This window comes from Octodon degus, unplaced genomic scaffold (genome assembly GCF_000260255.1).
Source record: "Octodon degus isolate 3935 unplaced genomic scaffold, OctDeg1.0 scaffold00002, whole genome shotgun sequence".
Lineage (NCBI taxonomy): Eukaryota > Metazoa > Chordata > Mammalia > Rodentia > Octodontidae > Octodon > Octodon degus.
This window is the reverse complement of record NW_004524578.1, coordinates 28,338,727-28,350,588: the sequence shown is the minus strand read 5'-3', so window position 1 is coordinate 28,350,588 and position 11,862 is coordinate 28,338,727. Positions and strand designations below refer to the sequence as shown.

At 55.9% G+C, this 11,862-nt stretch overlaps 1 protein-coding gene across 1 annotated transcript; it reads left to right on the top strand.

The window, feature by feature from the left end:
- The first annotated feature begins 2,037 nt into the window (after nucleotides 1-2,037).
- Nucleotides 2,038-11,558, top strand: Dll4 (delta like canonical Notch ligand 4). Its single transcript, XM_004623398.2, has 11 exons — nucleotides 2,038-2,428; nucleotides 2,534-2,803; nucleotides 3,289-3,346; nucleotides 4,184-4,447; nucleotides 4,795-4,855; nucleotides 4,934-5,064; nucleotides 6,479-6,648; nucleotides 6,966-7,185; nucleotides 8,422-9,133; nucleotides 9,798-9,906; nucleotides 10,530-11,558. Exons 1-11 carry the CDS (start codon nucleotides 2,363-2,365, stop codon nucleotides 10,533-10,535), a joined length of 2,067 nt encoding a protein of 688 aa, XP_004623455.1. The 5' UTR covers nucleotides 2,038-2,362; the 3' UTR covers nucleotides 10,536-11,558.
- Nucleotides 11,559-11,862: the final 304 nt, after the last annotated feature.

Below are 11,862 nucleotides of genomic sequence, written 5' to 3'. Positions count from 1 at the left end.
AGGGGCTTTCTATATCTCTAGAATCCCTCATATTGCCTGTCCGTTAGGATAATAATGATCACAATTCTTGTTTGTTCCTTGGTTGTTTGCAAAGCAACCTGGACATCTCAGTGTGGGCAGGGTGGAGACTAGTTTCAGGTCCACCAGAGATGCATGATGGCCGTAGATATCTCCCCTGAGTGTCAGGCCGGTGCTGGTGCCAGGAAAAAAGCATGTTTTTATGAACTCCCAGGCCAGGTTTGGAGGTTGGGACCCGCAGAATTAGATGGGGCTGGATGCCAGCTTTAGGAGAGTGAGGAGCACCCTCTGGCTTCCTAGACAGGTCCATAGAATGTGCGCGGGGAGGATCTGGAAGCCCACTTGCTAGAATCGCCCGAAGGCACGCCCCGGGCCCCCCCTCGGGCCTGGGACTCCGCCAGCCCATAACCTACATTAACTCTGAGCGCAGCCTGGGCCCATCTGCCGGCCCCCGCCCCACTTCGTTCCCCACGCCAACCCGCTCGCGCCAGATGGTGGCTGGGAGGGGTGGCCGTGCGTGGGGGACCCCGGAGCCCGGCTTCTCACCTCGCCCCTCCCCCAACCCACGCTCCCAACCTCTTGTTTCTCATCCTCCCGGATCCACCACTACCACCCAAGTCAAAAAATCAGACCATGCTTTGGCATTGGCAGCTGTTGGGCTCAGCGCCCCCCCCCCCCGGCCTCCCCGGGGCTGGCGCCGCGTCCCCACTCCCCCTGCACTGATCTTATCGTCCAGCAACAGCCATCGCTGCGCGCGCGGCTGACAGCTGAAGCTACAGGGCTCCGCCGCCAGCGGCGTTGCAGAGCGAGATCCCCAGGCACCCCGGAGATTGGGCGAAGCCGGCCCTCCTCAGTCAGCGGCCTCCAGGGATCACGCCGGGTTCCGGGAAAGCAGCTGCGCCCTGGCGCGCGGAGCAGGGAGGCCACCCGGAGAGCGTGGGCGAGACTAGAAGCCATCCGAAACTCAACTCCTGCGGCTGCAGTTCCACCCCGTAGCCGACCTATGAGCGGGCTGGAACTACCGGGCCTCAGTCCCCACCTGGACAATCCAGTGGCCCGAGGCAACTCGAGTCAAGAGAGTTCCTCCCTCTACAAGCGAAGCGACAGGACGCTGGCGGGGGCTTAGGGAGTACAAGGGGGGCAGGGAGGGCAAGGGAATTGAAGCGAGACAGGTGAGCAGGCTCTGACGGAGGGGCCAGAGTCTCATTACCATACAGCTGAGGACGCGCCCACGACTACCTCTGGGACCTTTCCTCACCTCCCCTACCTCGGGACTGCAAGTCAGGGCACTGGCACGAGCCGAGCCAGGCGGGGGTCTAGGCGGGAGAAGCAGGCACGCGCTGGGCACGCCCCGCAGGCGAGCGGGAGACGCCCACCAGGTGCATGGAGCGCGACCGGAGCTCCTTACTGGAGCGGCCGCACAGAGGTTAATGTGCCTTTTGCTGGCTTCCCCGCTGCGCTGGGGACACGTGGTGGGTGGGCGACCCAAGGTTGGAGGTCGATGAAGCGAGGGCTACCAAAGACCCGGGAAAGAGCAGTAGTAGATACTCCTACTACTTCTAAACCAGCGTCCTGAGGCGCTAGTCTTTGCTTTCCAGGTTTAAATTCTTTTTACCTACTGGAGGACAGCAGGTAGCAGCATCCGCTGCAGATGCGCCGCCACCGGGGACTCCCTAGGGTCTCTACTCCCGGGACCACTCGGGAACCGCCCGCTCACCTCCCGCCTCATCCTCCGGCCGCCCCCGTGTCCTCGGGCAGCTGGGGTCTCAGCCCTTAACCGGGCGATCACGGTGGCTGGTCACTTCGGCCCGCGCAGATCTGGGGATTCGGCAGCTGGAAGAGGAACAGAGGGGCGGGACCTAGGCCCGACTGGCTGGGGGGGCGGCCCCCTCCGGTCGGCACTGGGACTGTCGCAGCTAGAGGCCAGAGGGAGGGGAGACTGACCGTGAGTCTGTCTGAGTGACAGGCGGCGATAAGAGGAGTCAATATATATAAGGAAAGCTCCCGAGCCTGCAGGTTTCAGTAGCGGCGCTGCGCGCAGGCCAGAAACACGAGGCTAAGTGCCGCAGCTTTAGCACTTCGGTGCGGCGGACCCGACTCTCGCCCGCGCCGTCTCAGGATTAGCCCGAGGACACGTCTTTAGTGCGGCCACCGCCCGGTGGCCTTCACCTGGATTACCTACGAGGCAGCTACCGCCGAACTAGCGTGGAGGCGACTGAGGAGGAGTGTGTCAAGAGCTGCCAGCTTTTCAGTGACCCCACTGGCGGGCGGACGCGCAGGAAAGCATCATACCCAACAGAACCCGATTCAGGGCCTGCAGGTGGAAAGCTCGAGGCCCGGGGGGATGGCGGCCCCGGTCCGGAGCAGCTCCGGGTGGAAGCTACTGCTGCTGGTGGCACTTTGGCAGCAGGTAACGTCCCGCGTCCTCTCTGCCCCTCCTGCTGCGCTCGGGGCTCGAGCCCTGGCGCCCGCTGAGCTGACCGCTCTCCCTCCTTTCCTGGTCCCCGTGAAATAGCGCGCAGCCGGCTCCGGCGTCTTCCAGCTGCAGCTGCAGGAGTTCGCCAACGAGCACGGCGTTCTGGCCAGTGGGAGGCCGTGCGAGCCCGGTTGCCGGACTTTCTTCCGCATCTGCCTAAAGCACTTCCAGGCAGTCCTTTCGCCTGGGCCGTGTACCTTCGGCAGCGTCTCCACACCGGTATTGGGCATCAATTCCTTCGCCATTGGAGACGACAGTAGCGGCGGGGGCCGAAACCCTCTCCAACTGCCCTTCAACTTCACCTGGCCGGTGAGCACAACCTGGGCGCGCGGGGTGGCCTCAGAAGCCGAAAGAAGGGAGCACCCGAGAACAAGCCCCCTCCCGAGATCCTCCCCAATGCCCAGGGATGCATTCTCTTCTGGCCCGCTGTTTTTGATTCTCTCCTGGGACCTCATCCCTAGAAGACTCACCAGTCTCCGGTCTTCCCAGTCTTTTGCCCTCCCTTCCCCCAGCTCTCGAGACTCGATTTTCATTACCAAGCACCCTTGCGCGGCACACCAGACCCCCCCTCCAGGCTCTCACTTACCCTCCCCATCCCTCGTCCCTCCCCCATCCTGGGTTCTCCTCTCGCCTTCCCAGCTCGCGCCACATTGTACGCAGGCCCGTTATGTGGACTCGGGCGCAGTAACTGTATCCTGCAATTAGATTAATTAAACTGGCCGCCGCGAAGCACCCCTCTCTCCCGCCCTGCTCATCTCGCACTGTCTCGTCCCCCACCCGCTTTCGCTTCCCAGGGCACCTTCTCCCTCATCATTGAAGCTTGGCACGCGCCTGGAGACGACCTGCGGCCAGGTGAGTGTCTCGCTGCTCAGCCACAGGGGGGCGACACGGCGCAGCGCCGAAAGAGTTAACTTGTTTGAGGCGGGGGAAGCGCGGGGTACGAGTAGGGGGCAGGACGCTTTGCTTGGCCCGGAGCTGCGCCCCGCGCTGGACGCTCAGATTCCGCTCGCTGCCTGGACTCAGAGCACAATTGCGTTTCCTGCGGGTTATTTTTGGCGTGGGAACGCGGGGAGCACGGCGGTGAGAAAGGCTGAAGCTGCCAGCGCCGCTGACGGGCCCCTTCCTGTATTTTACACCTTTCGCGAATTCCGCTCCTTTGGAAAGGGAATAATGGCTTTGGGATGTTGTTCTGACACAGAGGAAAAAGGATATTTCAGCAGCATAACAATTCTCACTTTGAAAAGGAAAAAAGAAAACCACTACCTGCCCCTGGGAGCAGAACCCCTGAGCGGGCACCAGAGGACCTTGCTCTCAGGGTTCCTGGCCTGGAAAGCTTTTCTCCTTCTTTCTCTCCTTCTGCCCTCTTTTATGTTTTCCATTTTGACCTCTTTTCCTTTTTCTCCTCCCTATCTGCCTCCAGAACACTGGGATATCTTAACATCCTTCTATTGTCCCTGTTCTGAATGATATCGGGTCCCCCTGCACATGCACATACAGGACAACTAAGCAGCGGACTCTTGGGTCTCTCTGGCCTGTGCTTGCTGGCAGGCGGCGTGGGGGGTCATCTGGAAGAGCAGGCAACTTTGCAGCTGACCAGCATAAATACAGCCAGGTTGGGGGCATTGGCTACAAGTTGCCTCCTCTCAAAGGACAGCCTGCTTTTCCTGACCTGGCCCTCTGCTCCTTCAGAGGCCTTGCCACCGGATGCACTTATCAGCAAGATCGCCATCCAAGGCTCCCTACCTGTGGGTGAGAACTGGTTACCAGAGGAGCAAACCAGCACCCTCACGAAGCTGCGCTACTCTTACCGGGTCATCTGCAGTGATAACTACTATGGGGAGAGCTGCTCACGCCTGTGCAAGAAGCGCAACGACCACTTCGGCCACTATGTGTGCCAGCCAGATGGCAGCCTATCCTGCCTGCCAGGTTGGACTGGAGAATACTGTGAACAGCGTAAGCAACCAGGTCCCACCTGTGTGACCAGGGTGGCCCTTCCCAGCTACAGTCTGGAGCTGGGTCCCAGGGCCAGTGGAGATGCGGAGGGAGGCTGGGACTCAGCCCACCTTTCTCTTCCTGGTGCTCCTTCCCATCTCTCCAAGGGCCACAAGCACTTACAGTGCATTCTACCCAGCATGGATTCTCCTTCCCATGCCTTCCTTTCTGTTAAGATAGCCAAGGCTCTTTTTTGAGGCCCAAGTAGGAAGTGAGCCCAGGAGAGCAGGCACCCCAGGCCTGGAGGGAGAATGGAGTGTTAGTGTCTTCAGCATCCGGATCCCAGCCCGTGTGTTCTCTTTCTTCAGCTATCTGTCTTTCTGGCTGTCATGAGCAGAATGGCTACTGCAGCAAGCCAGCAGAGTGCCTGTGAGTAGGGGGACAGAAAGTGGGGGTGCCCTCCCCAGCCAGGTATCTCACCTCACCCAGGCTCCCCTTCTCCTGCAGCTGCCGCCCAGGTTGGCAGGGCCGCCTGTGCAACGAATGTATCCCTCATAACGGCTGTCGCCATGGCACCTGCAGCACCCCCTGGCAGTGTACCTGCAATGAGGGCTGGGGAGGCCTGTTCTGTGATCAAGGTGAGGAGAGGGAGGGAGGGGGTAAGGGGAAGAGCTGGGAGCCAGAGCTCATGCTAGCTTGGCTTTCTTGTCCTTTGATGATGATCTTGAGACTTTCTAAAGGATCTTTACAGCTAGCCTAGAATGAGATGGTGGGTCCCTCTTCTCCAGGTGCTAGGGGGTCAGAGTGGCAGAAGAAGCCAGCAACATGACAGATTGGCAGCCTGGAGGTTGCCCTCATAAATTCTAGCAAGGCCGAAGAGAGGGATGCTAGGCTCAGTTCCTCTTTCTACCTTGTAGTTACCTATTAACCCTCTGAGTGTTTGCTTACCTTGCGGGCTGTTTGAGCAGCTCTCCCCTAAACAGCTGCCTGGTGGGGTGTGCCCACTAGCTGCCCAGGCTGTGGCTGAGCTGGATCTCTTGGCGAAAGGAGCCACATCTGACTTTTCGATGTGGGTGCAAAGAGCTTCCCCTATTCTCCTCCAGTGGCACTCAACAGGCAGTTGCCTGAGTCCACACAATCTCTCTAGCTGGCATCTGGTATCAGTCACTCTTCTGTCTACATAACAGCCTTTGTGTCCTGACTTTGGGGGAGGGAAGCCCTCTTTTATGTCCTTGTAGCCAGCTGCAGTGTATACCTCCCATTTTCAGGGTCAAGTGGGATGCCTGCTGCCAAGGGACTCCACATAGGCCTGGGGAGGGCATGGGCTTGACAGGCAGGAAGGAACTCTTCTAGGCCTTAACTGGATGTTTCTAAGGGAGTGGCACAGTCCCTGTGTTCTCCATGTGTGTGACTGTCCCTCTTTTCTCTGCCCCTCTCCAACACACACACCTGGTTCCTGCTCGTTCCCTCTCCTCTGTCCACACTTGTTCTCAGCTGACACTCATATACACTCATCATAGGCAAACACAGCCTCACAGCCCCTATATTTGCTCTGTCTGTTTCTCCCTTTCTGTTCTTTCCCAATAAGAGAACAAATACTTACACTCCAAAATACTGCTTTAAAACCTCTTCCTTTTCAAAATGTCCGGTCATCACCTATGGTGGCTCTCATCTCCCCTCTAGGCCACCTGCTCAAATTTCACCCCTCCTTTCAGGCTTATCTCAGCAGCTCCTCCTCATGAAGCCTTTTCTGACTTTCTCACCCACAGCCATGCCCTCTCCTCCTCTTCCTACCCTCATCCCTTATTACTAGCCATGCTTGTGAAGCTTACCTGGTGGGACACTGTCTAACTGTATTTTAACAACCTTGCTAACTGCACTGATCACATGTGGTTCCACGTGCTTTAGTATGCATGATTTTGTTGGGATGAGAAGGATATTTAGGATCAGAAGGCTTTGAGTGGAAGCTTCTTGGGATCCTGGGGGTGAACTGGTGGTATAAGGAGCCAGGAGGTGGGAGTGTCCCGAGCTCATCGATTCCTGTCTCTACAGATCTCAACTACTGCACTCACCACTCACCATGCAAGAATGGGGCCACATGCTCCAACAGTGGGCAGCGGAGCTACACCTGTACCTGTCGACCAGGCTATACTGGCATCGACTGTGAGTTGGAACTCAGCAAATGTGACAGCAACCCATGTCGTAATGGGGGCAGTTGTAAGGTGAGTGCCCAAAGGCAGAGGTCCAACCAGTGTGTCTAGGCCTGCCCAGCCTAAGCAGTCAGTGGATGCAAGCCTTGCAGCCAGGGACAGGCACTGTGGGTGGAGAGGGACTAGAAGGGTGGGATGGAGTCTACTCTCCTTTGACTCCCCAGAGCAACAATTCAGTGTTCATTAATGAATGGGAAAGTGTGAGATAGCACTTTTCCTCTGTCTTTGATGTACCTGTGAGGTTGAAAATAAATGGTGCTGATTACACCCTGCCTCTGCCCCCTCCCCCTTCAGGTTCTGACTTTGGCCCTTTTACCATCTCTCTCCAGGACCAGGATGATGGCTACCACTGCTTGTGTCCCCCGGGTTACTATGGCCTGCACTGTGAGCACAGCACACTGACCTGTGCTGACTCCCCCTGTTTCAATGGGGGCTCCTGCCGGGAACGAAACCAGGGAGCCAGCTATGCCTGTGAATGCCCCCCCAACTTCACTGGCTCCAACTGTGAGAAGAAAGTGGACAGGTGTACCAGCAACCCCTGTGCTAATGGTAGGAAAGGCCTTATTTACCTGGGCCACTGGCTTGGGCTGAGAGCCTTTGAGGTGGGGGGCAAAAGAAGGCATTCTGGCTGGTTGGAGAGTGACTACCATGTGCTCGAGGGGTGAAAATCTGGCTCGATCAACTGGGAGGCTTTGGAAGAAGAGCAAGTTAGCAACAGGCCTAAGAGAGGCCCAGTGTACACCTGGTGTGACTTCCATGACAGAGTCTGAGCTGGCTGGGGAGGTCTTGTGCTGGAGAGAGGGCTATGGGGGTGTACAGGTTCGTCCTCAAGAGGGCCAGCAGCACCCTGATCCTGGAGGCCTTCCCTGCAGCTACATGGAGCCTGGAGTGCCCAGCATGTTTTAAGCAGCCTTTGTCTCCTTGTCCCAGTGATTGTAATGAAGGCAGACAGCACCATGGAGAAGAGAAATCAGACGATGATGATTGCATTTATCTGTGCATTCACTCTCTGCCCTCGTGCCTCATGTGCTGGTCCTCACACTCCTTCCTACCTGACCCTCAGAACTAGCCTGTGAAGGCCATAATATCCTCCTACACTCTGGCAAATGAGGAAACTGAGGGTTAGGGTTAGGGTAAAGTGACAGGTGCCAGATCCTCATTGGAGATGGCTAGCTGAGGGTCAAACACAAGCATCTCTCTTTCATGCGAAAGTTTTATTTTTATTTATATTTATTTATTTATTTTTGTATTTTTAGGGCAGGGTCTACAGGGTGTTCAGGGTCTCACTACTAGATCAGACTCGTAATTTTTTTTTTTTTTTTGCGGAACTGGGGATTAAACTCAGACCCTTGTGCTTGCCTGGACTTGTAGTGATCCACTTGTTTATAGCCTCCCAAGAGTTGGGATTACAGGCACATGCGCACGTGCACACCACCATGCCCAGTCTCAATTGCCATCTCAGCGTGCCCCAGGGGTGGGCTGGCATGGCAGGCCCAGGGATTGAACCCCCAGGGCCCCTGCACCTGTTTGCTGGCGCTTTAATCCACTGAGCTATTTGGCTGCTCTGAAAATTTTATAAGATGTTAGCTACATGAGCCCACTGAGATGAAGAGAACTGGGCTCACCCCAGACTCTCACTCTCCTGACTCCCCAGCTCTTTGCAGTGGGCTCTGTCTTTGCTGGCTGTGTACATGGAGGCAGAAGCATACTCCAGAGATGGGGCCCCTACCCCCTGAACCAGGGGATTACCAGGTCGTTGCTGACTTGCACACTGTGTGTTCATAGGGGGCCAGTGTCTGAACAGAGGTACAAGCCGCACATGCCGCTGCCGTCCTGGATTCACAGGCACCCTCTGTGAACTCCACATCAGTGACTGCACCCGAAATCCTTGTGCTCACGGTGGCACTTGTCATGACCTAGAGAAGGGGATCATGTGCACCTGCCCTGTGGGCTTTTCTGGCCTGCGCTGCGAGGTGCGGATGCCTGCGAGGTCCAGCGATGCCTGTGCCTCTGGGCCCTGCTTCAATGGGGCCACCTGCTATACTGGCCTCTCTCCGGACAACTTCGTGTGCAACTGCCCCTATGGCTTTGTGGGCAGCCGCTGCGAATTCCCGGTGGGCCTGCCACCCAGCTTCCCCTGGGTGGCTGTGTCCCTGGGTGTGGGGCTGGTGGTGGTGCTGGTGCTGTTGGGCATGGTGGCAGTGGCTGTACGCCAGATGCGGCTTCGGCGGCCAGATGATGGCAGGAGGGAAGCCATGAACAACTTGTCAGACTTCCAGAAGGACAATCTGATCCCTGCCGCCCAGCTCAAGAACACAAACCAGAAGAAGGAGCTGGAGGTGGACTGTGGTCTGGATAAGTCCAACTGTGGCAAACAGCAGAACCACACATTGGACTATAATCTGGCTCCTGGCCCTCTGGGGCGGGGAACCATGCCTGGGAAGTATCCCCACAGTGACAAGAGCTTAGGGGAAAAGGTGCCACTGCGGTTACACAGGTAAGTAGCAACGGGAAGCCTAGGGCCTGGTCATGGCCCTACTTGGTCTTACCTGGGCTCCTAACCAGGTGCAAGGCTGGCATTAGGCCCTGACTGCTTTTAAACAGGCAGGGGTTTGTTAGTGACAGGATAATCCTCTAATGAGTTTTGTGCTAGAGGGCCAGGCAAGGTAGTACATTCCTATAATCCCAGCTACTCACGATGCTGAGGCAGAAAGATGGCAAGTTCAAGGTCAGCTTGAGACCCTATCTCAAAAAAAAAAAAAAAAAAAAAAATCCAAATATTTCTACTAGCGGGTCTTTTCCTAGAGAAGGCCCTACAATTCATTCATTCATTTAATTCATTCATGAATGTCATGTCCACAGTATGTCTCTTGTGACTTCAGCCTTCCCGTGGATGGCTTGCCTCCATTGCCAGTGCTGCCTTTTCTAGGCCTTGTAGACTTTCTAGTATGGTTGGACTCCTCTGACTTTCTTACAGGCTTGCTTCTAATTGTCCTCCGTGGGAGGGCTGCAGTGGCACCTCTGGCCAATATTTGCCCCTGACCCCTGTCTCAGGTGCCCTTTGAGTCTCCTGGGTCCAGATCAGCACCTTTCCCCTCCCCCAGCTTCCCCCTTCCTCCCTCCCCTCCTCCCTCACACTCTCCTGTCTTATATTCCCTCAGTGAAAAGCCAGAGTGTCGAATATCAGCGATATGCTCCCCCAGGGAGTCTATGTACCAGTCTGTGTGTTTGATATCAGAAGAGAGGAACGAATGTGTCATTGCCACGGAGGTGAGTACCAGGCTTGCCTCCACTGTCCACTCCTGCTCTGTGTAGATGGAAAAGAGACGTGGTCACTCTCAACCCCACACCCTCTCCTGCAGAGGGGGTCAGAACTGCATCTTAGCAGGTCACATCCCCTGGGTCATGAGTCTCTGACAGTGTGAAATGGAAGCCAGTGGTGTTCCTGGCCTGGTCTCTCTCACAGTGTCACATCTGGGCATGGTAGTGTAGTATCTGGCTAGCTCCTAGGCACTGTTTCCAAGGTGCACGGGCTGAGGATGTCCTCCCACCCCCTCCCAGGGGCTTCTTCTGGGCCTGGGAGATAGCTCAGTAGATTAAGCACTTGCCTTGCAAGCGCAAGGTCCTGAGTTCAATCCCTGGTAATGCGAAAGAGAGAGAGAGAGAGAGAGAGAGAGAGAGAGAGAGAGAGAGAGAGAGAGAGAATAGGTTCTTCCACTGGACCACTAAATGAAAGCTGCTTGACGTGCACGTGTTGGGGCAGATTGGGGGGACTGTCCCCTTTTCCTTTACTATTGCATACCTACTGGTTTCACCCAGAGAGGCTCAGGACAGCTGGGGAGGGCGTACTTATTCCTGGTGTAACCATTTTGGCACTCTGTAATTCTCCCCAGGTATAAGGCACAAGCCTGCCCAGAACACCCCAGCTTTGGCCCAGTGGCTGGACCTTCCTTCTGCACTGTTTACATTGCATCCTGGATGGGACGTTTCTATGCACTGTGCTGCTCTCAGGAGGAAGAGGGGATGGCAGGAACCGGAGGGACTGTGAACTTGCCAAGACATGCTACGCACCTCTGGGTGTCTGCTGGCATCACATGGAGCTGTGCCAGCCAGAGAGGAGGGTGCCACCTAGATCTGCACTATCAGTGGGCTTTGGAGGCACTTTCTGGGGCTCTGACCTGTTCCAGGAAGAGCGGCACTAGCCCCATGGAGCTTGGAGTAACGGTGGCCTCCACTGGTATCTGTGTTCTGAAAGTGCCTTTGTCCCAGGCACCATAGCAACATCTGGGCCTAAATCAGAAAGAAGGAGGCCAGTAAGGGCAGGGTCTCTTGTGGCAGGAAAGCCCCTGGGTGTGGCTCCTGGCAGGCATTGCCCTGCAGGTGAGGAAGTGCTCCAGGGGCAAGGAGTGCTTTTGGCCCTTTGTCCCCAACTGCTGCATATGGGCCTTGCTCAGAAGGCCGCCCAGCCTATTCCTGGCCTTTACATTCGGGGCAGGCGAGTGTTGCTAAAGCTTAACCTGCTCCCACAATCCTCTGACCCTGGGTGCTCTGGACTCTCATGAGCAGACAGGTAGAAGGCCTGCCCATCTCCAGCCATGAGTGCCAGGCCTAACCAAGGAGCTCTGGGAGCAGTTATGTTGGAAATTCTAGTGAGGGAGAAAGCAGGTCTGGTGCCACCTGGGCACTTGCCTCCCTCAAATCTATTCCTACGACCTCGAGCCTGGGCTCTGCCCATGTTCACTACTGCCCCTAGAAACCAATCTTCAGAAATCAATAATATGAGTTTTTTATTTTGTTTGTTTTTTTAGTCTATTTTGAAATCTAGTATTTCGATAATTTAAGAATCAGAAGCACTGGCCTTTCTACATTTTATAACATTATTTTGTATATAATGTGTATTTATAATATGGAACAGATATGTACAGGAGTTTATTATTTCTTGGGTCCTGTCTTTGTGATGGCAGAGTGGGAATCCTCTCCCTGCTTTCTCACCCCAAAGGATTCTTAAACCCCATGCTCATGTTGCTGCCAAGAGCCCCATCCCATTGGAATCCCTGTGACCTGGGGACACACTTGGTTTTGGTGTAATGTGGAAGGGCCTTTGTCCTCAGTGGTCCTGGGGGAGCCCAGCCTCACTCGTCTGGCCTGGGCCAGTTTTCCTTGCCTGATGACTTTGGGGTTGATTTCTATTTTTCAGTACCCCATTTTTGCTTCTACTCATTCCTG